Source organism: Nasonia vitripennis, chromosome 2, assembly GCF_009193385.2.
Source record: "Nasonia vitripennis strain AsymCx chromosome 2, Nvit_psr_1.1, whole genome shotgun sequence".
Classification (NCBI taxonomy): Eukaryota; Metazoa; Arthropoda; class Insecta; order Hymenoptera; family Pteromalidae; genus Nasonia; species Nasonia vitripennis.
The window spans coordinates 501,300-526,395 of record NC_045758.1 but is presented as its reverse complement, the minus strand read 5'-3'; the positions used below and the strand labels follow the sequence as shown (position 1 = coordinate 526,395).

The 25,096-nt window shown below is 51.1% G+C and overlaps 1 protein-coding gene across 5 annotated transcripts in view; it reads left to right on the top strand.

Moving 5' to 3' along the window:
- Positions 1–218: 218 nt before the first annotated feature.
- The window catches only part of LOC100116939 (homeotic protein spalt-major), an 81,940-nt gene continuing 57,062 nt past the window's right edge, over positions 219–25,096 (top strand). For all 5 annotated transcript variants that reach the window (XM_016982332.3, XM_016982331.3, XM_031922899.2 and 2 more), the window contains exon 1: positions 219–907. In XM_016982332.3, coding sequence (XP_016837821.1) covers positions 745–907 — 163 coding nt within the window. In that variant the 5' untranslated portion in view covers positions 219–744. The remainder of the gene's footprint in view (positions 908–25,096) is intronic.

Sequence of the window (25,096 nt, the reverse complement as noted above, 5' to 3'; positions counted from 1 at the left end):
ATAGAGCAACGCCGATGCGAGCGTGGACAAATAATGTCCGATGGGGTTATTTGTGCGCGATTCGGGCTCAATATTGTTCGAGGCACGTAAACATGCGACGCCGCTACACCGCTGCAATATGCATCAAATGTCGATTCGCGCAGTCCAGTCGCTTCGCTTGACAAGAGAGGAATGAGGTTTCGCTTTGAATTATGTTTGTTGTTGTTGTTGTTGTTTTTTTTTTTTAATTTAGGCCGCAAGTAAATCTACAAAGGTAAGTGCAACGCACTCAAATATTTAGCACGCATCATATAAAGATATACGAATGAAATTCCGACATGCAAATGCGCTGGACTGTCGCCCATCAAAGCCCTGCTATACTCGGCCTTTGGCCAAACTTCAACAGTGCAGCAGCGAGCACGGGGCGATACACTCGTGCGCGGCAGTTCTCCCTCTCCCGCCCGTGCTTCTTTATGCTCGCTTCGTCGTCCTTTCTCATTGTGCCGACGCGCGAGTGGACTGAGAGAGCCGGACAACTTTGGCTCGCTCGCTCGTGTGTACTTAAAAGTCGCTAAATCGTTTAACGATCCTCGTAGAATGCATCGATTGCGCCCGACGCCTCTCCTCGAATTAATTCTCGCGCTTCGGAATTCACGCGGATTGTCTCGTTTGATTTAGCCCCGTGTTCCAGCTTTTTTCTCGTAAGTACATGTACTCGTTTGTTTTTTTTTCTCTCGAATACCCAGAAGTGCGGCGATCTTTTTAATGCTTTTTTTGCTTGCAGCGCAACCTCGACGAAGGAGCAGCATCCGCGGTGACAATCGAAGGAAGGCCGACGAGGGGAAATCCTCTTCCATATCAAAACTCGTTATCGCACGCGCGAATCTGTCTCTCTGTTGCATCGAGAGCCGACCGTGCAGCTATACAGGTAGTATGTTTTTCGGGCCGATAAATCACAATTAATTAGCGGATCGTAATGACGCGGCGTGTCGCTTCAATCGGCATGACTCGGCGTGTACGTGTTGTGTCCGGGCGCATCGCACACTGCTGCACTCGGCCGCCGCCACCGCCGCGAGAGCGCCACACGCTCGTGTTTCGCGCGCCGTGCATTTGTTTCATACTCTGTGTGTCTCTCTCTCTTTCTGCGGCTCTCGACAATAATTATTGTTCGAGCCGGACGCTGCTGCAAAAAGAGACGAGGAGCCACGCGGCGGGGCCGTATAAAAATGAGCGAGAGCGTGACTCGCGCGTGTGTATATCTGCAGCCAGAGCGAGTGTGTCTCTTAAATGCGACCCTCCCTCCGAGCCTGCAGAGGATTTGCATTCCTGCGTCGTGTGCACGACGACGACGACGACGACGACGACGACAACGGCGACGACGCTGAGGACCAAGTTTAGAATGTTTATTCATTCTCGATGCTGAATCTCGCGCCACTGTATACCCGTACGTGCGCTTCTTGCAGCTCTTTGTGCGCACGCGCTTACGTAGCTTCACACAAAATATTCCGCCTCCGTCGATAATTAAGGAGTTCGCGCGCCCGAGTAAGCGAGCGAGCGAGCCCGATGAATATAAAGAAGCGCGTGCGCCCCGCGCTGCGAGAGGCCGTGAAAACTTGATTAACTCGCCGGCAAGTGCCTACATTAGCCGGGGGCAGCTCGCCGGGAAAAAATTTCTCGAGATAAGGGCTACTGCAGCCGCTGTTGTTCCTGCGCTCTGGCTCTTTGAGCTCCCCAAGGACTTTTTTGCTTCGCGGAATTCTGTTATGCCGGCGCTTGTAATTTGTGCGCGCGAGTCGGGAGACGTGGGGAGGCTGCGCAAAAATCCCGATCGCGATTTGCATGTAGGCTACGGATGCGACAATTGCGGATTATCCAATCAACGGGTGTGCTCCCAACTGATTCTTTCGGCATTCATAAACAATTTACAGCAGATGTCCTCCAATTTTAAGAATATATAAAACCGAATGGCAGCAAATCCACCTCTCGAAGGACACAATACACTTCCGATATCGAGGAGAGTCTCGCAAAAATCGTCGCCCATTCATCGGCATTTTCACGCTAATTACGCGACGCTTCATCCCCTCCTCGGCCGCACGACAACAGAGAGACGCGCCGCAAGCATTGCCGAGCCGGGCGCATCATCCCGGTGTGAGAGGAAGGGCGGGGGGGACCTCCGGCGCGACACACAAGGGGACAACCGGGCGACAAAATATTTTGAGAAATCCGCCGAGCCGTGAGTAAACGGTTTAAAGGGCCCCGGCGCGAGAGAGGGGGACAGAGAGGCAAGACCCATTTTCGCGGGGCTATACGCACGGGCCTCTTTCAGCGCGCCCGGCCCATGATGGCTTTGTAGGTCGACGACGACGACGATCCCGGGCAACTTGTTGCGCGGAAATTCATGCCTGAGTCGGCTCGGCGAATGAGGGAACTGCCTTATAGTTCATAATTGTAAATGCTCGCGCGCGTACTGAGCTTAGTTGTCGCAACGGATCATCTGCAGGCAGCTGCGAGAATGCGAGCGTCGTCCTTGCTGCTTTGCTTTGTCGGTCGGTAGTCGATATTCGTCGTCGAGCGAGCACTTAGCTCTCTCGGGCTCCGCGCGTAAAAATAATCCGCAAAAACCGGAGACGAGCGTTATGCGACGTGTGCGATCAGGCGTTATGACGGGCTCTATCACGCTTTATTTGGCACCGCTTTAGTTAGCCTGCTTCTTTTTTCTACGCTTTTATTTTGCTGGAAATCGAGCAACTTTCTAGTATTTTCCCGCGTCCATAATAAAAATTTATTCCTTCCAGAATACCATTAATTAGCGGCTAATTTTCTTGCTCCGCGCGGCACTTTATCGAGCGCGTAATTAATGCGCTTCTTTAATAAATTGGCATTCTTTCCTAGGAAGAACCGCCGCGCGGCCGCAGTCAGTCCACATCAAAGGGGGACAGAACAGCTGTGCGCCTCTTGCGCGGAAAATCATTTTCCACGACGCCGTTAAATTCCTGCGCCTCCTCTATACGGTCAAGTCCCAAACGACGACGACACTGCAGCATCACAAGGAGAAAAACGCGGCTGCCTCGCGAGCGGTGGATAGATAAGTCGTAGGTGCAGAAAAATGGGCTAATTGCTCGGCGGAGGAACAAGCGAGAAGGCGGTACAAATCTTTTTTTCCTCTCGCCGCCGCGAGCTGTGCGCGCATCATTAAATTCATTAACGCTCGGAATGCCCCGTATGTATAGCTGCCGATCGGCGTGTGTTTATAATAGCCGGCGTCGCTCTAGCGCGTGTAATGGCCACCGATTCTCGCGTGCCGCGCGCTAGAGATCGCGGATCCAGGTGGCGAGGTATGTACCCGCTGCGCAGCTCCCGTTTAGGTTATGGAGGTGCACCACGTGCGGAGGAAGAATCTCATCGCCTCTTTTTACGCTGTCATTTTTAACGAAGCAGCCGCCGAGGTGGATGTTCGCGATCGTTCGGAATCGTGCGCCGTGCGGGGGATCAGGCGAATTCGTGCACGTGAGTTCGGAATTAATTGGCCGATTATTTTCGAGACTACATAATTTTCATGAAGATTTCAAGGCCGATTCATAGGTGGCGAAGCGTTAATGGTCTGCAGCCAGCCGATCGAACAAAACCTGCGCGTCCTCTCGCATCCGTCCATACGTCGAGCGCCCGTCAAGATTCCCTAAACGGAACTCGCGCGCGAGCTCGCGAGACGAGATCACAAAAAGAAAGAAAAAATCGCCGCTCGCGCGCGCTTAGCTTTATTATGGAGCGAATCGAGCGAGCCGAGATCGGCATCATAAGCGAGTCTGCGCTCTCCGGCTTTTTTGCACGCAGCCTCACCTCGTTCATCTGCTGCAGCTGCGAGCGGCCGCCGCAGCGCGAACTCGTAAAACCGAGCCTTATTTTCTCGTGTTAAGATTTTTATGCCTTGTAAAGTCTTACGAGCCACTCGCTTGACTAATGTCCTCTTTGTTAGCCTGCTTCGTTCGATAGCTGAAGTCATCGATCTGCGTTAATTTACTTGTCCCACTCGATTAGCGACTTTACGGCCGGCCGAAGTTTTCTCCTTTTTTCCTCGCCGTAGAAGGGCCGAGAGCGCGCCGCGTCGATCGAATTATTTTATTCGAGCATAAAAATTCAATACTGCACGCATTAACGGCCTGAGCGAATGACTCGCGAAACTGCGCTGGCTCGGGATGGGGAAAGTGCGAGCGAGACGCCGGGAGAAACAATAATCAACGAACCGCAAGCTTTATAACGAACGACGCACGGCCCGGCTGTATACCGATGTGTAGACCAGAGATTCCAAATATTATGATGAGCGCGAGTTTTGAATTAGAGTAGGGGGAGTCGCTGCCGCAGCTTCTGCTGCTACCGAAAAATTTCACAGATGCCGTACTGTGCGCGTGACGCAAACATGCCAGTTTATCTCCTTCAAAAATTACGAGAATCTCAATGCCCCGGTTTACCCAAATCGAAATAGATTTAAATTGCCTGCCTGCTGGATTTCTCTGTTGTTTCTCTCGAACAGCTTTTCGTAATATGCACTCTGCAATTTCTAAACTGGTGGCTCGCGTGCGACCAGTCGCGGCGGCAATTGCTAAACACCTCGCGGCCGTGTATTTCCGCCAGTCCATAATCCGCGGGCCAGTTATACCCGCGTCATTGTGGATTATATACGCCTCGCGGCTGTAAACCCGCGATCGGTGCTGTTGCTCCTTCCGGTCGTGCGGTTAATACACAGCGCGCGTCTGTCTATTTAAACAACCGGCCGTCGATCAATCTTGCGCCCGGGCGCCGCCGGATTATTTCCGTACATTCTCTCTCTCTCTCTCTCTCTCTCTCTCTCAAGGCGCGCGCGCGAGTCGATCATGCGCCGCTGCGGCATAATAAACTGCGCGAGCTCGCAACCGACGCAAAAGAAAAACAAATGCATTACAATGTTAATGCGAGTTTTGTGCGAGCGCGAGCCTGTGTACATTAAAATTTCGACGCTGCCGAATGGAAATTCGCGAAAATATGCGAGCTGCTTTTCGTTGTATATGCCTATAGCCACTTCGGCGCGTTGTTTACGCGGGAGCTGTTTGGTAGGGGGACGTGTGCGGTATTTCAAAACGTTTGCCACGAAGTGCGTGTGTTCATTAAAAAAGTCGATTGGATATGCATGAGCCGCGCGGATATACTTCGATTATTGGTGAAGTTTATCGTTAAATTTATATAGCCAAACTGGTTTTCGGCGTCATAATATATGATATAGAGCGATGCAGCGAAAAGAACATTAATTTTTTCACGAGCTGATATATTCGAATAACAGGGCCGCGCGAGTGCGTCAATCTTATTTTTAAGCCGAGTTACTCATAAGGCTATAAAGCTTAAAAGTTTAGTCATTTCTGATTTCAGATTTAAAATATGATTCATGGAGATATAAAGAAGCGCTTTTGTATTCAGATATTCGCGGATAAACGGATCATCGCAACAGTTACTTCTTATATACTGCAGGCGTTTCGGAATATTTCACGTTATGCGCGCGCGTAATTTATGAAATACTTTGCGGGCCGTATTTAGATTTCGTTCCCGTTTTACTTTATGGACTCATTCCACGTAAACGAGCCCAAATATTGTGCTTACCATCCGGTAGTAAAAAAATCGACCGAACCACAAGAATGCTCGCGTAATGATGTAAGGTCAGCAGCCTATGACTAATATCCGAAAATTTACGGGCGCTCGTAAAGAGGAAACCGCATAAACACGTGAGGGCTCGCGACAACTGTCCGACAAGCATCGAGAGCTAATCATATTCCGATGCGCCGCGATAAAGCGGAAGCTAGAGAGAGAGAGAGAGAGAGAGACTGGCCTGGGGTGGCGCTGGCATAAAAAGCGACGGTAACCGAGTGACGGCGGCGCCTGCAGGACGGGCATATTTTTTTCCTTGCCTTTTTACAGCTACCCGGGAATTCACTTAAACGGGCACATACTTTGCGCCTTTCCCTCGCCGCGGGCGCCTAATTTTCCTATCCCCCTCCCTTGCTCGAAGGTGGCCGAGATGAGGGAGAGCAAAGGGAGGAATGCCGGTGCACAAGAATGCGTGTCGCTCGGTTTGGCGTGTGTATGCACACGCCGGTCATAAAATTTCACGGCCAGAGTGGCAGGTATAGCGCTACGGAGTATGGTATATTAGCTGCGCTTCTGCCGTCGCTCGCGCAGCCTGACCTTCTCCCCTGTCGTAGCCCCACTCGCGGCAGTCCTCCCGGATGACATCCTTTAAAGCCAAACCTCTATCTTTATCGTTGTGCGTCGTTGTTTCAAGCTCTTTATGCTCGACACGGGGCCCCATTAACGTTTGATTTACAACTTTCTACGAATCTATAAAGGTGACTCGGTCTCTCTCTCTCTCTCTCTCTCTCTCTCGCTTCGCCTGCACCGGTTCGAGACTCGCAGTTGATTTTTTTCTTCCTTCCTCGTCGCCCTCTACGGCTTTCTCTGCCGCTTCTCGCGCCCCGTCCTCGGAATGGGAGGCCGCAGCCAATTAAACAAAAAAATGATTCTATTAAAAATACAAGAGGGTGGCATTTTTTTAATTTCTTTTCTGACGCTTTTCGTGAATTTCGCGCGCCCAGGAAAGGCTTATTTATTGCAGGACCAGCCGACTGTGTGTCCCTTTCGCTTGAAATTCGGGAGGAAGAAGAAAGTGAAACGAGCCGTCCGTTCCAGTGGGAACTGCTGGGAACTGCTGGGAGGACGGATGTTTCGCCGGGACAGGGAAGGAATGTCTTCGACTAGTATCATAAACATGTTTACTATCACAACTTTTAGGGTAGGCGTCTGGCCGGGTACACAGCTACACGAATGATTTTGTTCCTTACATTGCTTGTCGTTTATAGGGCTCGTCGTAAACTCGATTTTCAACGCGGCGACATGAGAATTTATAATTGTGTCCTTACTTCACGCGCGCGCTATGTTGAATTTCTATAGCGAGAATCGTTTAAAGTCGAGAGTTATCAATACAGTTATTATGCACGCAGGCTTTTAACGTTTATTTAATATAAACTATCGTTCATACCTATTACCGTACCATAGCGATAGCGGCCGACGCGTATTACAAGAATTATCATCCCAATAAAAATCTTTATTGGCTGCGTTATTTTTGAAGCGCTGATACCTATAGCACGCGCGCTTCACATTCTGATCGTTCGTTAAATGTATATAAACCCCGAAAAATATTCATTCTTCGAAGAAAAAAGCATATCTCTTATCTCATTTTATTTTATGCCCACTTTATTCATTAACGAGCTTCTTAAGCGAGGTATTATCATAAAATTCATGAGCTGCATAAATTATTGGGGGAACGCATCGCGCACAATATACATGCATACGCGGGCATGTATCGGTCGAGATTCCCAAAAGCGGGAAACAGCATTTTCGACCATTACACGCCGACAGGCAGATAAGCGAGATGACAATAAAAACGAATATAAAACCGAGAATAGAAACATCGACGAGGAGAGAAGATCGGGTTGCTCGATAAAGTTATACGCCGTATGCGGGGACGCGCGACGGTTAAAATTAAAAATCTCCTCATAAAACGCCACCCCGTGTCCGCGTGGCCACACAAGACCGCGCCTGTACCCTTGCTCGCGCATAATCGAGAATCAAAGACAGACGAGAGATACGCGCTTCTGCTTTTGGTTTAGACATTGTGTCAGCTACGCTCAATACATACACATAAGATAATGCTCGCACGCCTGCATATAACCTTGTTGTCGGGAGCTTAATTTATTTTATTGCCGTTCGAATTTTATGATGGATAAAGCTCATAAATCTGGCGGCGATTCCGTTGTAAATTTTTTGCCGGAATATTCTTCATCGAACTGAGATGGCTTTTTGCGTGCGCGCAAAACAATGCCGCGACGTTGTTTCGAGTTGCATTTCCAATTTTTATCCCCCCCGCGAAAGACAAAGGCCGGCAGGCACATCGCTAGGCCTGCGCACTTGCTAAATATCGCCAGCGTCGATCTCGACGTCAAAATTAATTCCCCGAACAAGCCCTGCTGGAGCCGTGACAATAAAATGCGCACGCGCAAATCGGCCTTTTCCAAAGTCCAAAGAGTCCCACAAGAAGCCGGCGGGTGTGCAGATATCGCGCGCGTATAAGGCCTCCTCAATTAGAGAGCAAGTAGTAAGGCGAGGATGCTCGAACGCACACGCGACACAATCCCCGATACTCTTATTTTCTCTCTTCTCGTGCGTATAGCTATACACGCACACGCAGCTGAGTCGCCGAATGCCGCGGAGAGAAAGAGAAGGAAGAGGGAGAGGGCGGAGAGGCGAGGGGCCAGCAGCGGCTGCAGCAGCGATCGTTTTACAGCCTCTCGGCCTTTTATATCGGCGAATACAAATTATTATCCTACCGCGCGCACGCACTCCTCCCGCGAGCGGATACGTGTACCAGGGAAGAATGTAGATATACGTATAGCCCCTTCGCCGCGCGTCCGAGGTAGTTAACTCGTTTTCTCCGGCGCGTAGAGAGAGAGAGAGAGAGAGAGAGAGAGAGAGAGAGAGAGAGACCGAAAAGAGTTCCCATCGTCAAGATCATCTCTTTCTCTCTTTCTCGCGAGTAAGAGTGTGTGTGAGAGAGCGTCCGAGGTAATTGATAGAGTGGTAAAGCGACGGAGGGGGCGGGCGGCCCGCGCGCGAGGATATGCGCGCGTACGACGGGATGAATCACGCGATGGGCTGCTTCCTGTGCGTCGCGAGCGAGTTAATATATACCGTCGTATAATGGCAGGCCTGAGCTATGGTTATATTAAGGCAATCTTCGGCCGCGCGAGAGCTTGTTGCAGCGGCCAATCGCGAGGGGGCCCGGGATGTTTATTGCGCTGCTGACCCCTCGAGGCTCTGTGCGTGTGTGCGCTGCAGTTCGCGCTGGCGCCACCGACCGAATTCGGGCTCGATGATGGCAGCGCGGATTTTATTGCCATTTTTACGTCAACTCTGACTGCGCCGTAAATTGCGGCGACGGCAGAGGGGGATTGATTTCGCACGGCCGATTCTCCGGGCCCCGCGGATATCGCATCTCGCGCTCGCGCAAGGACGTATCGTTCCAGGAAAAGACACGAGAGCGGGACCCGGCGCGTGAACTACATTTGTTCCCCGACTGTGCACTCCTGATTAAAGCCTCGCGAGTGCCCACTTTACGATTCTCCGCTGCGCCTATATCGCCGAAAGCTGCTGCCGCTGGCCCGTCCCGGGTAAAGCCGTACGCGAGCCCAGCCCTGCAGCGCCGGGCGTACGTAGTTGAATTCTTCGCGGTATCAAGTCCCTCCGATCGTTCAAAAAAATTATCCGGCTAACGAGGGCCGCCGCGCGCGACTGCCTGCTACCAACGGGCTCTCATCCTGGCCTGGAATAATGATGGCTAATCGGCCGCGGCGTACGTGCTAATAGTATTCGCGATACCGAGAAAGATCACGTGAGAAGATGGCAGCAGCTCGGGGCCCACCGAAATACGGGGGAGAGGGAGGCTTGGCGGCGCGCACGTGAGCTCGGCGAAGGACTCGCGCGGAGGAGGAGGAGGCGAGAGAATATGGCGGAGAAGAGAGGAGAGAGAAAGAGTGAAGAGATCGGCGCAGGGTCATAGGTGAACGAGGGAAGCCCGGCCTCTCGCGCTCGCCCTTTTCTCGCGCGCTGGGCGGAGAGTGCGCCGCCGCTGATCCGATCGCTGGGATTCGCTCCTTGCGAATTCCCGCCGGTGTGTTCCGACTAGGCCTTATGCTTTTTATTAGAGGGGGGTCGCTGCCGCTAAGCGATACCTGCACCGGGCGGGTAATTAGTTTTCGCTGATTTTTCGCCGAGCCTTTGTTCGCTCCTCGCTCGCAAATACAGAGCCCTCTTGAAGTCCGTAAAAATTATCTTCGATTTCCGGAAATGTATTTCTCTCTCCCCTCGTACACAGCGCGCGGAGCGGAGGCTCGACGGCCAGGAGGAATTGTCGGGCCGGGGACGATTTCATGGTTTATTTCGAAAAGAGAAAGAAGGACTGAAGGGACAGGAGACAGAAGGAGAGATGCGCGCAGGGGAGAGACTTTGCTGTATAGACCCATACGCGAGGAGCTCTCTCCACGGAGACTTTGGCCGATAATGATCTTTATGCGCGCGCGCGAGAGAGAGAGAGAGAGAGAGAGAGAGAGAGAGAGAGAGAGAGAGAGAGAGAGAGGAAGAAAGCGAGAGAGACGGGCCCCGAGTTAAAATATTATGCTCGTTAGAATCCAAATTGGGGTTTCTCCTCTGCGCGTTTTAAGGGGCTGCTGCTGCTGTAGAGCGTATGCCGCACAGGTATTTATAATTTGAAACGCGCCTTTTTTTGATAAAGCCGCGACGACTCGACGTCTTGCAGCTGGATTAACATACGAGCCTTTGTTTTGGCCAGCGTCGAGGCTCGCCTCGAATTTCCCCTTCTTTTTTCCAAACTTCGGGCTTTATTTTATATTATATTCATTCAAATTTAATTGGGTTCATGTTTATTTCATAATGTGCGCACCACGCACGGCCCCTGCATTTTTAACGTCGTCCTCTCTCCACGCGTATAGAAAATCGGATCTATGAACCGCAAGCTAATGAAGAAGAAATCCCCTTTGTCCGCACGGCTGAAGAGTGAATATAATATACGCGCTTGATCCAATCGAGCCAGAGAAATAAAGCAACGAGCAGCGGATCGTCGTCGCATGGTATAGGCAGGCAAGCAACAAGAAAGAGAAGAGAAAGAGCGGAGAGAGAGCGAGCTGGCGCGCGTACATAGGCGAGCGCGGGCGGGTATACCGATCGGGAATTAATTACGCGGCGATACGCGATTGGAAACTGGGCCCGATCGCCGGTCGGCCCGGTAGATTCGCAGGATAATCCACCTAAACGTGCCGGACCACCGGCATCGACGGGGGCGCCACCACGACCGACGCTCCTCTCTTCCCTACACCCATACCGTGCTCGCACAATATACACTCGCTCGCATACGTTTGTACCTATGTGTGCGCTGCCGCGTACGTTTAGTGTGTACCCATACAGCCGCGAGCGAGAGAGTCGAACACGCGCGACGACGGGGATGCGCCGCTGTTGTTTTTAATTATGTTTATAATCAACGCGCTGGCATGTCTATGGTAATCGGGACTCCCCTCTCGTACATGCGGCTACTGGCCTACCGCCTGCGCTTATGTGTATTGCCGACTGCAGCTCGAGAGATTTACAAGGTCCGAAGCGACTCTCTCTCTCTCTCTCTCTCTCTCTCTCTCTCTCTCTCTCTCTGCAGAGTCGTTCGTTGCTGCTGGCAATGAATCGCGCGCTCGAGGTGTGCTGCTGCAGTGCATGTGCGCGTCCTCCGTACTCTATGGGCAATGTCGATGTTGCAGCGAGCTCTGACGCCCCGGGAGCTTTTATTGAATCAACGCACACTTCGATGATGGTTATTCTCTATTTTTCAATGAGAATGGAAGATTTTAATATTCATCGAGTACACCTCGAAATCGGGACAATGGGAGATGGAGTCACGCACGACGCAACTTTGATTTTCGTTCCGTCTTTTTTTTACATTTTTCCTCAATGAAATTATAGAAACAGGAATCGTCGAACAATGGCTCGAAAATTTCCACAATATGATTCAACTATACACAATCACTAATTTCCATTTCAAATTACATAACGACTCTTTCTCCGGCGACTATTACGTCAGCCCTCGTGACTTTCTACTCTTATTATTATAAGCACGATTACTTTGCTTTTGTTTGCGCGCGGCGGCGGCCGAGCAACAGGAAACGGGAAACTTGATAAATTCAAATTTTTTTCTTCAATATTTAACAAAACGCCGGCGAACATAATGAATCGCAAGTAATCGTTATGTATTCAATGGCGGAATTATACGATAACAGAATGCAATCGTTTCATCGTGTGTAAATCCGCGCTTAATTAACAGCGAACGCGCGGCTAATATAAATTAGATTAGATAATAACAACGGGCATATTTTGGCTCGTGATATTATGAATGCGATTAGAAGGAATTCTGTGAATTCACGTAATAGCTCGTTATGCGAGAATCCAAAAACCAGGTAAAATTAGAGAATATATATACAGCGTTGGACTGAAATTATCGCCCAGACATAAATCTACATACATTAGGTGGAATGGTTCCGGTGCGGCCGAGCGATACATGCGGATAGCGCAATCTAATTTGTTAATTATTATGAAGCGTGGATTTCTCGAACCAGCCAGGCATTAGACGGCGATAAATTTGGCGGCAAACCTACTTAAATTAAAAAGTTATATCTCCCATTTTTTCGTTCCCATATGAGCTGCCGCAACAGTACAGAGGCGATTCCCATACCGCAACAACGGGTCGTAAAACAGAATCACCACCGCACACGCTTATAATTTTTTTACTGCTTTTCAGAATCTGAGCAGCGGCAGTTTAGTCGTCGTACACGCGAACGAGCGACCAAGTCCAGTTACTAAACGGATATCAATATGATCCAGCAAATCGACTCTTCCTGTCCAGGGCCGTCAAGCAAAGTCCCTTGTGCACGCGAGAGCCGAGCACGTGCGCGGCCGAATGCAGTTCGCTAATGACGCAAGCGCAGATAGCAGCGATACCTCTAATTAATTCCGGCTATCTTGGACCGATACGTTACTAATGCCCAGGCCGGCCAGCTCCGGGCTGCAGACTCGAGACTCGGCCCGCTGCATCATCGTCTTAAATAATTGTGCCGTAATGCTTCCAATGAATTTTAAATCGGTAAAGCAAACAAACACTAATCTAGCGTAAATTCTCGCTAATCATTCATAAGAGCCCTCCCGCAGCAGTGAGCTTCCGCATACATTATTCAAGCTTAAAGACACTCGGAGCCCCTGGAAAAAGCTCGGAATCATGCTCCGGAAAAAGACGGAGCAAGGAAGGAAGATGGCACGAAAATGAGGGGTGCAACGTGTGCTTATGACTCTTTCGTTCCGCGAGCATTATAAAGCCTCGAAAAGAAGCCGGAGGCACACACGCGGAGAGAGAGAGAGAGAGAGAGAGAGAGAGAGGCGTGGTGGAGCGCAGGCAGCCCGCGGCGGGGCGCCTCGGCTCACGGGAATAAATTACGTAGCTCGGGGGCGCCGGCGCTGTCTCGCAGCTTATTATTGACTAATAGACGGCCAGACAAATGGCTCGACTGCAGCAGCAGTCCACCCTCTCCCGGGCGATAAGCTTTCGATTAACATCGCGCGCCTGGAGTTCGAGGCGTTATGAGATGATTATGGGCTGTTTGTTTTTGGGGAGTATACCGAATGTGGGTCGGGCTCCGAGCAATTAGCAAGTGATTTTCGGGAATGTCGGGCGTGGAAGCGTTGACACAGGCGAGTCCGAGTCGATGGATTTTTTGCGACGGAACAAAGAACGTCGATAGACGCAGCATCGATAACACGTTTTGCGAGTTCCGCTTATTCGGCGTCAGCGCGCAGCATCTTCCCTCGAAGTCAATTCACGCCGCAGAAGAAACATTTAAAGTACGTACTTGCGGTTCTCGGTAAGTGCGCGTAATTAATGAAATGCCTCTATATGGACGAGTCGAGTACTCGGCTTGAGCCGCGTCGACTCTTTTACCATATTCGATCGGACGGAGCCTGATGTATACGCCAAAGCTCCGGCGGGATATCTGAAAATCTTCTCAACATCGTCGCGCGGCCCAATAACCAAAGCCGAAAGACAATTATATTTAATGGCGTCCTCGCATCGCGGGAAAAAAAGCTCGTAAAATCCGCGGCAACAAGCGTCAGGCCAATCGCTTTTTATTCCGCGCGCGCGCGCCGCACAATGCCTCATAATCCAAACAATAAAAAATCCGCGATCGCGAGCGGGTAAAAAGCCGGGTCCGCCGCGCAAGAAAAACCGAAAGAAGCTCGCGCGCGACGAAGAAGCGGAGGAAGAAGAAGAGGGCAATTCGCAAAGAAGTGGCTGCACGGGAGGAAGTGGATTATACGAGCGGGAACAGCGCTCTTGGTCTCGACAGAGGACGTATGGAGACGCGACGACGAGAAAGACAGAAACGGCTCATGTACCCCAAGGGCTCGCGTATTCCCCTTTCAGCAGCAGCATTCAAGGCCGCCGCCGCTCCGCGAATCTGGACGCATAAACAAGCCAGGCAGCGCGGACGCCCATCACTCGCCGTAATAACAATAAGACTCGCTGCAGTCATCCTGCTCCGCTTACCGACCTTCGGAGGCTGCCGCTGCCTTCCTTGTCGACTCGACGTCTCCCTCTCTATACCTGAGATCCCACGTGATTACGAGGCTCCGAGAGCGTCTTCACAAATCACTCTCGTCCTCCTCTCCTCCTCTCCCATACGCCGATTTTTTTCGATCCTTCTTCTGTAGCTCTTTCTTGCTCGCTGCGCGACATAAATCTATATCATACGCTACGGGGCCTCAGCGCTGCTGCTGCGGCTGTCGCTGCCGAAGAGCTGGAGGAGGAGGAGAGCGCGATGGCATATTTATGCGCCTATTGGCGAAACTTGGCACACACACACAGGGGCCCCGACGTCTCGCCGCGCGTCGGCCTTTCCCGCACTCGCCTTTCGATTATGCCGCCGCTTCTCTTACCTTGCCGCAGCCTTAGTCTCAGCCGACGCTCCCCATTGTTTATTGTTTCATATTTTGGCATTTTATTGTTTAATTATGCCCGGATTAATAGCCGGCATATTGTTTCCGCTGGCGGAGTTTCATTCGTCTTTGTACGCGTCGCTCTCTCGGCCCTTTTTTGCCTCGAACCCTTCCCGTCTTGATTGTTCGGGAGCTGCGACTTGTAGCGCCCAAACCCCTTTTGTTTATCGAAAAACGCGCGCATATGAAGCACGCAAAAAATGTCGCCGGCTCGCGCGGGACAAAAAGGCCGCCCGCTTATACCTCGATAATATATGCGCGCGATTGGCCGGCTCGAAAATCAAAAGAAAGACGCGCGCGCGCGCGCGAATCTCGGGGAGATCTTAAACTCGCGGATCGCGCCGTGGGCATTTCTTGGATTCCCGAATCGCGGAGAAGCGGTGGCAGCGCCTCTCTCTCTCTCTCTCTCTCCTGCTGCAGGCTCGCAACACGAAAATCATTATTGCAAGGTCGTAAATCGAGGATCTTACTCTCGTCGCGCAGCTTCCACCCTCGCCGCCACTACTCTTCTCGCCACGTTCGCGAGAGAGCTTCGAGTGCGATTTCAATGCGAGGCGCGGATCGATCGAGGGAGGGAGAGAAATGGGAATGCAGAAGCTCCTTGAGGGATATATATTTTCTTTTTCAGCCGAATTAACTTTTTGGCCTGATTTATGAACGTTTTGTTCGCGCGAGGGGTAGCTATTTTAATTAGATGTGCCCGCCGCCGCCGTTTTGACTTATTTATCGCCAGCTCTTGGCGCGGAGAGTAATCGAGAACGATTTCCTCCTCGCTTTTCTGATTTTTTCGCCTAGCAGCCGCTATCAGCTCGCTCGCGCCCCTGCATACTCTCTCACACTGCCCGAGGCCTGGCTGCACATCTGGCCGTCGTTGTACACAGCAGCATCAGCGGCTCGAGGCGCGCGCAGCCAATTAAATAAATATTCGCGAACATAGCGCGCGCTTCCTCTTCCTCGTTTTTTGCCTGCGCGAGCGCGCGCGAAACCGGTGCCCCCGGTCTCTCTCTCTCTCTCTCTCTCTCTCTCTCTCTCTCTCTCTCTCTCTCTCTTGTTCCCGCGCGTCAACCTCCCCCGCGACACGCTGTGCGCGGTATGGATACTGTACGCGGCGCTGCTAATCAGGGTCACCCGAGGTATGCGAGTCTCCACCGATCGGACGAGAGAGTGAGAATTTGGTAGCTTCTTCCCCGCAGTTTTCTCTCGTCATGTCCTCAGAAAATCCATTCCTCTTGACGAGGGTATTCAGCATATTGGTTTCATCACGGCGAGGAGAGCGAAAAATCAGAGCGACTCTCCGCTCTAGCGCTACATACGATTATCAAATCAAGGCGGAGAGATCGCAAAGGGGGAAAACACGGGACGAGGGGTACAAAGTTTCGCGCGTCGGCGTGGAGGAATCGCTTTTTATCGGCCTTGCTCTGCAGCGGCGGCACGCAGTTCGCTCGTGCCGACCCGCGCAGTTCCTCTTTCCTCAGCAGCCGCGCAGCGGAGAGGAGGCGCGAAAGAGAGGAGAGAGCGAGAGAGAGAGAGAGAGAGAGAGAGAGAGAGAGAGAGACTCCGGGAGACCGGATTCGCGATTTCCCACGGAGGAGATTCTCACGCCGTAAATCAAGCCACCGCGCCGCCGCTTTGGTCGTCGGCTGCTGTGTTGTGTGTGTATATGCACTCTCTGCGCGCGAGCTCGCGACGATTTCATTGTTTTCGGGGAGGAGGCAGCCCCTCGGAATTTCCAGGGTGTCGACCATATCGTGAATTAGAATATCGCGCGGAGATACAGCGCTCCGTGTGTACATATATAAGCCATCGTCGCTCGCGCGCAGCTTAAGGTATACGTGTTATATCGCGTGGCAGAGGAGGGAGATCGTTATCTTTTGCCGGCGCGGCCACGATCAAACAATCTTCGATTCCTGCCGCATCAGCTTCCACCTTCTGCGGACCGAATATAGGCACTATTATGATAAAGCGTATCGGCCCGCAGCGCGACTCTTTTTCCCACTTCTCGACCGTGTACGAGGTTGCAGGCGGTGACACACTCACACAGAGCGAGAGAGAAAGAAGAGAGGCTGCAGGCCGTGTGGGAAGAGGGCACCGGGCGTTCATATGTTTATTAGCCGGACCCGCGCATAAATAACGCGGCCATAAGGTATACGGTATAAGAAGAGGCTGAAGAAAGGAGTAAGGAGCGAGGATCGTCGACACGTCGCCGCATGTGTCGTGGTGTGGATGTTTATATACACACACGGCTGTAGTCGAGGAGTCTGCATCCTCGGCGAGGACGCTCTTATCGGGATATGGAAGTGGGGAACGAGGCAAAGAACGCGGGCAAAAAGGGAGAATCCCTTTTCTCTTTCGTCTTCGAGATCGACCGAGTAAATTGTCACACGCTCTCCCGCTCCTTGGAATTGGGCAAAAGAGTTAGGAGCTTGCTCGAGACGCCTTCAGGATCGCGTTATTGGAAAAATAATGGTTGAATATTTTTCTTTCGCCTCGGATGCGTTGACGTAACATGATACATCGTTGCGCGGACTCCTTAAATTTATAAATAAGCCGCGAAGAAGCGGGAGAGCCAAAATAAGGAGAGAAAGAGAAAGGAAGAAGATCCTGTCCCGAAGAGCCGAACAGTGTTGTAAGAAGGGAGTGTCTCGCTCCTTCCTTCTTTATATGTGTGCCTCTCGCGAGTCCTTTTTCCTCTCTCCCTTTCGCTCGCTCTCGTTCGTCTCTCTTTCTGGACACAAAAACGTAGACGATCACCCACACGCGCGTAAACTGCGCGCGGAGAGAGGACGGGAGGGGGCAAGATTGAGAAGGATTGAGAGGGAGAGGGGGAAGGGAGACGAAGGCCCGGCGAAGAGGACCTACCTAATTTACCTCCCAGATAATGCGGCATAATTAAAGCAAAATGTAACGTCGCTGGCAATTAAAACAAATTTATGCGAGCGAGATCCGCGATCGGGGGCTCGCGCGCGCGCGCGCAGCTCAGACACACGGAGAGCAAGACGGCGGCTGCATATGCGGGCAACCGAAAGGGGCAACCTTCTGTCCACCTTCGCTCGTGCTCGCGTCCGAGGAGCCATCCTTCTTTCTCTCTCCTCCTCGTCTCTTTCCCTCTCGTTTGTAGAGGTGCGTGCGAGAAAGAGCGCGAGTCGTGTCGCGCGCGAGACTCAGCCGCCGCCGTTATTATTCTTTGCAAAATTCCGATGTATCCGCCGCCGCCGGAATCCGAAGGCTCCCTTTGTGTTCGATCGCATGAATTTATCGGCCCCAAACGTGTAAAATCTACGGTAGCCGCCGAGAATTTCCCTTCGAGTGTAATTCCCCGGCCGCCGCGCGCATAAGCGCGAACCAGCGAAATTCTCGGCGAGTTGACGCGAGCCGCTGCTGAAAATCTCGCTGAAATCAGCAAAGCGAAAAATCGCGGGCCGAATCCCCCCAAAAAGCCGGGGAAAATGCCGGAGTCGCGCCTCGCGGCGTATTACACCCTGCAGCGCACGCCCGGCTAAGCAGCTCGGCGCGCGCGAGTATGATCAACGGGATTCCGAGCCCTACGAGATTTCCCGCATCAACAGGTTGCCATAAGCCAGCGCCGCCGTCATAATATTGTGTATATACAGCCATAACGCCGCGTCGGAGGGTGAATCCTCGCTCGCTCGGTCGCGCGTGCTCCGAGAATACTGAGAGAAAGTTACGACGACGTGTACGTGTGTATCGTGCCGAGAGCGGGAGATGATGGAGAGCCGGGGCCCGTTATACCTGTTGATTTCGTCATAGAAAAATTCATGCTCCCAGTATAAGGTAATAGGTATGCCGCCGCTGCCTTTTTATTGTGCATGATATGATAATCGGGGCGGATTTTTACGGCTTTCGTGGAAGGTTTTTTTAATTAATGGTTTGTTTGTTTTCGGCTATGCGCTGCAGCCGCGAGCCTCGTTCCCAGGGTATCGAGTTTTGTTTTGAGAACTCGTGCGCACCGAAAAGCTCGATAATGCTTTCCGATTGCAGTTGCACAATCTTTATAAATAGCGAAATTTATGAAGTCCTTCGCGATCGCGATGAGCCAAATCTTCCGTTGCAAAATACCTCCAAAACATAGCTTCCAAAATTATTTTCATCGTTTGCGCAACAAATTAATAATTCCTCGCGTTTTTTCGCCGAGGAAAAAATTCCTCGTTATAATCTTGAGGATAACATCTCGCGCTTTTAAACACGTTCGAAATTTATGCGAAAAATTTTATATATCAAAGTGGCCAAAACGCGGCCATAAAGATAAGATTCATATACAAGGAAGCGGAATGAAGAAATTTCAGAACGTGTCTAGCGGGCACGGGACAAAGATTTGCTAATACTCGGCAGAATAATAATGTCCAGCTGCGGGCTGTATGCGTGTGCGACCCTTAATAGATTAGTCAGAGCGAGGAGCGTTATTAACTCATCGGAGTCCGGGCAATAAAGCATTTTGATACCGCGCGGCAATAGAATTATAAATAACGCCAAGTCAAACAAAAATGGCCTTTCATACGGCGAGCAGAGTGCGAGAGAGAGAGACGGACTTGTAAAACCGCCTAGGCTCATCAATTATGCGGCCAGATAAAATCCATAAATTGCGTCCGCGCGTCAGCGGCAGCATCAGCGTGAGAATGCCCAGGCATCTCTCATATTATTTTTATAAATTCTCGCGATTGACTTCCAGGTGGCGGAGAGCGCGGAACCGCCGCTATTCCCAGTAATATGCTAATCCATTTGAAATTTCTGTTTAAATTATGGAACATTAAGAGATATGCCCGCGTGCGCGCGTAACCGTAAAGCGAGTCAGCCGAAGGAGAGGAAAAGAGACGCGCGATTAGGAGCCATTTGACGACGCGAGATGATGTACCGACCTTGAAACTGATAAGAGGCAAGAAGCATCGCGCGCAGCGGCGCATTTATCGGGATATTCGATCAATAAAATTATGAGAGGACCGACCGGTCTCTCCCGTGTCCGTGCGCGTGTATGCATTTCGTTCTCTTTCTCTCTCTCTCTCTCTCTCTCTCTCTCTCTCTCTCTCTCTCTCGCTCTCGCATGCGCTATCGCGAGCCGAGACTCTATGTATATACGGCCGCGCCACGACAATAATTCAAAAGTATTTACGAGCGCGATAAATTATTCAAGGTATATCGCGCTCGCAGCCGAGTGAGCTAAGCAACAGAAAGGCTATCGGTGACATGCCCGCGTATATGAAACACGACGCGGCTCGTGATGTGCCTGCTCGATGCGGCGCGCGCCCGAAACTCTGGCTCTCGGCTAGCGCATCCCGTTCTGCTCGCCGTTTTTTTCTGCCTCCTTCTTGCCTCCTTTCCTCCAGCCCGATGATTTTATACCTCGTTTACGCATACACTCCGTTGCTCGAGTTTCGCGCCCCGCGAGGTCCTTTAATGGCCGTTTTATTGCCCGCGACTTTTTGGCTGGAAGTTGCGTCGCCGAGTGTTTATTTTCAGGAAAGTGATTATATTTCCCTTTTTGGACGTAGCATCTCTAAATATTATTTCGCTGCGTAACGACGAGTGAAAAAATACCCGGTTTTTACGGTGAAAGCATCATGCAGACGGTCGCGGACATCGTAGATTCATCGAATAGACGATTATTTCATCGGGAATGTTAAAAGATTTTTTATCTCAAGAATTTGGGGGACTTGGCGGTGATTCAGCAGTATGACTTTTGAAAGTTTTACATTATATACTTGGCGTGTAGGATCACAATAATCATTCCGATATTCGTGCAACAATAAATACTTTAATACCGAGAAACCGCCAACTGAAATTTCTCCATTTCAGGTCGTCGGTTTCTCGGACATACTTTATTATCGCGGTAATAATATTTCTTTGCTTCAATTAAGATAAGCATTGGACTTGGATCAAACGAGCACGAGACTAGTATAATGATGTGAAAAACGAAAGTTCGGAAGTAGCGATTATCGTAATAATGAATCAGAAAGGGGGAAAAGACTTTATGTAAATTTCTCGATACACTGAAATTTATCTGTTTTTATGAGTGCGACGTATATTTATGCGATAATATCAGCAAATTAATACCGGAATTTTTACACGAAAATGGATATCGCATAACGAGTCTCCGTTGTAAATAGCCTCGTAAAAGACGTATTATTTATAGTGCTATATGACAGGGAGCGCATTTTTTTGGAAATTGAGTCGTTAAAGTACGCGCACGGACACTCGAGAAGTCTTTAATTATAACTTAAACGTTTAATGCGCATAAAGCCGTATCGTTCGCCGCATAAAGTGTATACATCTTTGACTGCAAAAATAAAGAATCGATGCTCGAGCGGAGTAGCCCACTGCACAATGTGTCAAGCTTACAACAATAACCGCGTGCCGAGCAGCCAAAATAAGTAGCCAGAAGCAAACGACGACAGCGGCCCTTAAATTTCACGAAAAGTACAGCGAACGCCGGCAATTACCGTATTGATAATAAACGTGGGCAGCTTTCGGTCGTCGCGGCATTTTTCGGCGAAGATAAAAAGGAGGCCCTGTGGGACTGCAGTGTGCGCGCAGCAGCTTCGCGGCGCATAGCCCTCGTAAAAAGCGTAGCCGCGCTCTCTCACTCCTTCGGCGCAAGCAAGCAGTTACATACGCGCGCGAGCGCGACTTTTATGCGCTGCCTCGCCGCGCATTGTCTCTCTTTGCTCTCTCTCTCTCTCTCTCTCTCTCTCTCTCTCTCTCTCTCTCTCTCTCTCTCTCTCTCGGCCTGCAGTCGCTCGAGAGAGAGAGAGAGAGAGAGAGAGAGAGAGAGAGGGGATCCCCATTATATGACGCAGCGAGCGGATTCTCCCGCGAGGTTTGAGCTCGGCGGCGAGCGCTTATAATCGTCTTGTCAGAGATGTTTTGCCGGATATGACGAAGGGGCCAGCAAAAACCGGAGCGGCGGCCGAGGTTTAAAAACCACGTCCGATGACTGCGTGGAAGGGGAAGAGCGTGATTTATATTATTTTGCTGCTATTCCGATTTTAATTTCCTTTTATTATTGGGCGATGAAAGTTGTTTAAAATCATTTCGAGCGTTGATATTCGATATGCCGTTATTACTCCAATAAAATTTTACGATGGATTATGAGCCTACACGTAAGGCCGCGAACCCGGATCGAGAGGCCGAGGAGCATAAAAAATAATACCCGTCAATTATATATCGCCCATAAAATTAAAAAGCACAACCAAGTTTCAAAGCGAGTTCGGAGCTTTCTCGAGCGCACTAATTATACGGTGAATAAACAACGCAGGAAAAGCCGTCGGAAAAAGGAGAAAAGTCCGGCAAGCGCGCGTCCTTATAGGTCTAGCAGCAGCAGGTAGGTGCACCCGCGGAGGAAGACGAACGAGCGAGGCATCGCGCATTCTGACGACGAGATCAAAAGCGCAAATACGGCTCGGCGCGTCATCGCAGCGCGATACGCTCGTAAACTAAAGCGACGAGCCACTCGCTCTCTAAGGACTTCGCGCGACCGCGATCCCAACCCCCGTTCCGCTCGATACGGCATGCGCGCTTTTTGCCGAGGCATCGCGGGGCTTCGCCGAGAGGGAATGATAACTCGCGCATGCGGACGATACTCGTCGCGGCGAGATTAATTTGCCATTGCGGGGGCAAGAAGCTTTATTGATGCAGCGAGCCAGCTCTCTGGAGATAGAGATCAGTTTTTGCGCTCCCGCTTCAGCATACGCGCGGACGAAAAAGGCTCAGCTAATAGCATTTCGTTCGCGGGCAATTAGCCCTTTTTCGCCTGCTTGCCTACACTAAACGGGATCGAGTCGCCTCGGAGAAGTATTTTTTTTTTCAAAAAGACGCGCAGGATTTACTGCAAAAACGAGCTCTATTTCACGGAGAAGGGCAAGTAGAGGCGAGAAGTTTAGAAGCAGCGTCCCTTCGAAGTTCGAGACAAAGAGGAGCAGAAAAACAGGTGATGGAGGCGAGGAGAAGAACTAGAAAGAAGTCTGCTGCTGATGCGTTGTTCGCAGGAGGAGAGAGGGCGAGAAAGAGAACGTCGCGCAGCGCCTGAAATATCGGGATGCCCGAAGATAAATCGATGTCGAATCAGATTTTGTTGCGAGACCGAGGGAAGAGGAGCCATGGCGCGAATCGAGAGAAGGGACGATTGGAGGATCGACGGAGTGTCCAGGGTCCAGGGCAAGGTGGATGAAAAACTTTTTTTTTTAATCGAATCAAACTGCGATGCGCCGAAAATAAAGCCGTTTCCACTGCGTACGCGACTGAAAATCCCATCATCGATCCAATTGATTCTCCGAGCCTTATGTCTCTTGAGCAGGTGCACGCGAGTAGGCGCCGGCCGGCGTCATAGCATTTCGCCGCGAACCGAGAGTCCAAGCTCTTTTCCTGCGCTTCCTTTTGCGTCACTCCCCGACTACCTGCGCGCAAAAATTACGAGCCAGCCGGAGTCGGACAATAAACTTCACGGGGCGTCCCGGATAGAACCTACTTTTTCAATTTACTGCCTTTTCCGGGCGCCGACCACCTCTGAGGCTAGGAGAGGCTCCGCCACGATCGCGCCGATAAGGCTGCTGCTGCTGGACGGAGCTGGGACGTCTGTGTGATCGAGTTACTTTTCGGAGAGAGAGAGAGAGAGAGAGAGAGAGAGAGAAATACTTTGAAACAACCGCGTACAATGATTCATACGCGTGGTTTATGGCTCTCGAGTGGAGGTCTCACTGCCCGCTGGAGGAATTTCAAAATTTTTTAGCGTCGATCCTTGTCGAGAGAGTGGTTTCTTTGTTCGGGCTGTTTACTTATGATTTCAGTTTGAAAAGGCTTCGTAATGGATCCGCTGGAAATCGTAGAGCACATATTTACGAAACGGAAGTATGATGGATATTTTCCATGTTCGATAGAAAACGAAAAAGGAGAAAAAAGCAGCAATTAATTAACTCAACGAGCGCAATAAAAGAAGTGGGCTTGACAACGCGGAGGCATTGTTAAAAGTTCAAGAGAAGGACTGCAGCAGCGGCGTCAAAAAGAGCAACGCAATTTTTATCGAACAACGAGCTTAATGAACGTGTTCAGCGCGGAGAGCAAGCGAACGAGAGGAAGAGAGATGGACAGAGTCACACACGGCGCGCTGCGGAGCGGCGACAGCGGCCGAAGAGGCCTCTCACCGACTAATGAATGAACTCGGCGCGGCTGCGGCGGCGGCGGCCAGCGCGTACAAAATCCATTTAACTCATTCACAAAGGCGGCTCTCGCTCTGCTCTGCTCGAAAAGCGAGCGAGCCTGCAGCCTTGAACTGGTTTTCACGCAGGAAGAGAGCCGGGGACACCCTCCGGGCGTGTGTATAGTCTCCTAAGCAGAATTACGGGAAAGGTCGACTCCTCGGATCTTTGGCTGCTCCCCCGACGAGCCAATCGAGCTGTTACGGCGAAATAACGCACCTGAAAACGCGTGTCCCGAAAGTCTCTCTCTCTCTCTCTCTCCCTCCCTCCCTAGCTCTCATTCATGCGTTGGACCACCGCAAGCGCTCGTTTGCGGCTATCTCTCTCTTCTCGCTTTATCCCCTCGCGCCCGCTTCTTCTGCCTATGTGCTGCGTGTAGCGCTGCGCCTCCCACAGCTGCGCGCCACACGATCGTCCGTCCGTCCCCGCAGGTTGCGCGAATTTTCGCAGAGCCGAGCGGATATTTCCATTCCAACACCTGTTCTTCCGCGCGCAGTAGAGAAATCTTTGATCGGGGCTTTTTCGAGCTGCCTTTTGTCGACTCGAGTTTTGCGCAGAATTGCCTCTTCTCAAACGAATTAATTCGCAGTTGCAAATCAAACGCCGATAAAAACGATAAAAACGTTCTCTCCTCCATCTCCGCGCGCGTTCGCAATGAGCCCTTTCGATAATTGCAGTACGCGCACTCTTGATCCTTCTCTGCGCAACTCCTCGCGCACCTGTCGCAGCATTTCAACCCGCTCCGCTCTCGGCACGACCTTTGTTCAGTCAGCAAAATAAAAAGAAGCGGCAGCCGATCCCGACATGCGCAAGAGAATCGAGAGAACGCATTTATATCGGGAGGAAACCGGATGTCTTATGCCTTGATTAAGCCGACTTAACGAACAGGCGAGGGAAAAGCGCGCCTATTCCTATCCGCGAAAAGAGCCGCTCTGCCTTTTTCTCCTCTTAACCCCTTAATACCACTTTGGCGCTTCCTGCGAGAGCGCGCGCGTACGGGCTTTAGACGTCTGCTAGTCTTATACTAGCAGTCGCTTTGCGCCCGCAGACACAATGGCTATTATTGTGCCCGCGCGCACGCCCGGTGATTGATTTGCCCTGCTCGCGAGCACCTGGGAGCTCAGAGCATCGGCTGATCTGCTCCGAGCCGAGGATACGCGGTTTCTTTTATCCGCCAGATAATCGAGTTTCGAGTTTTGATTTTGGCGCTTGTGCGGCTGATTTGGGGTCGCAAGTAG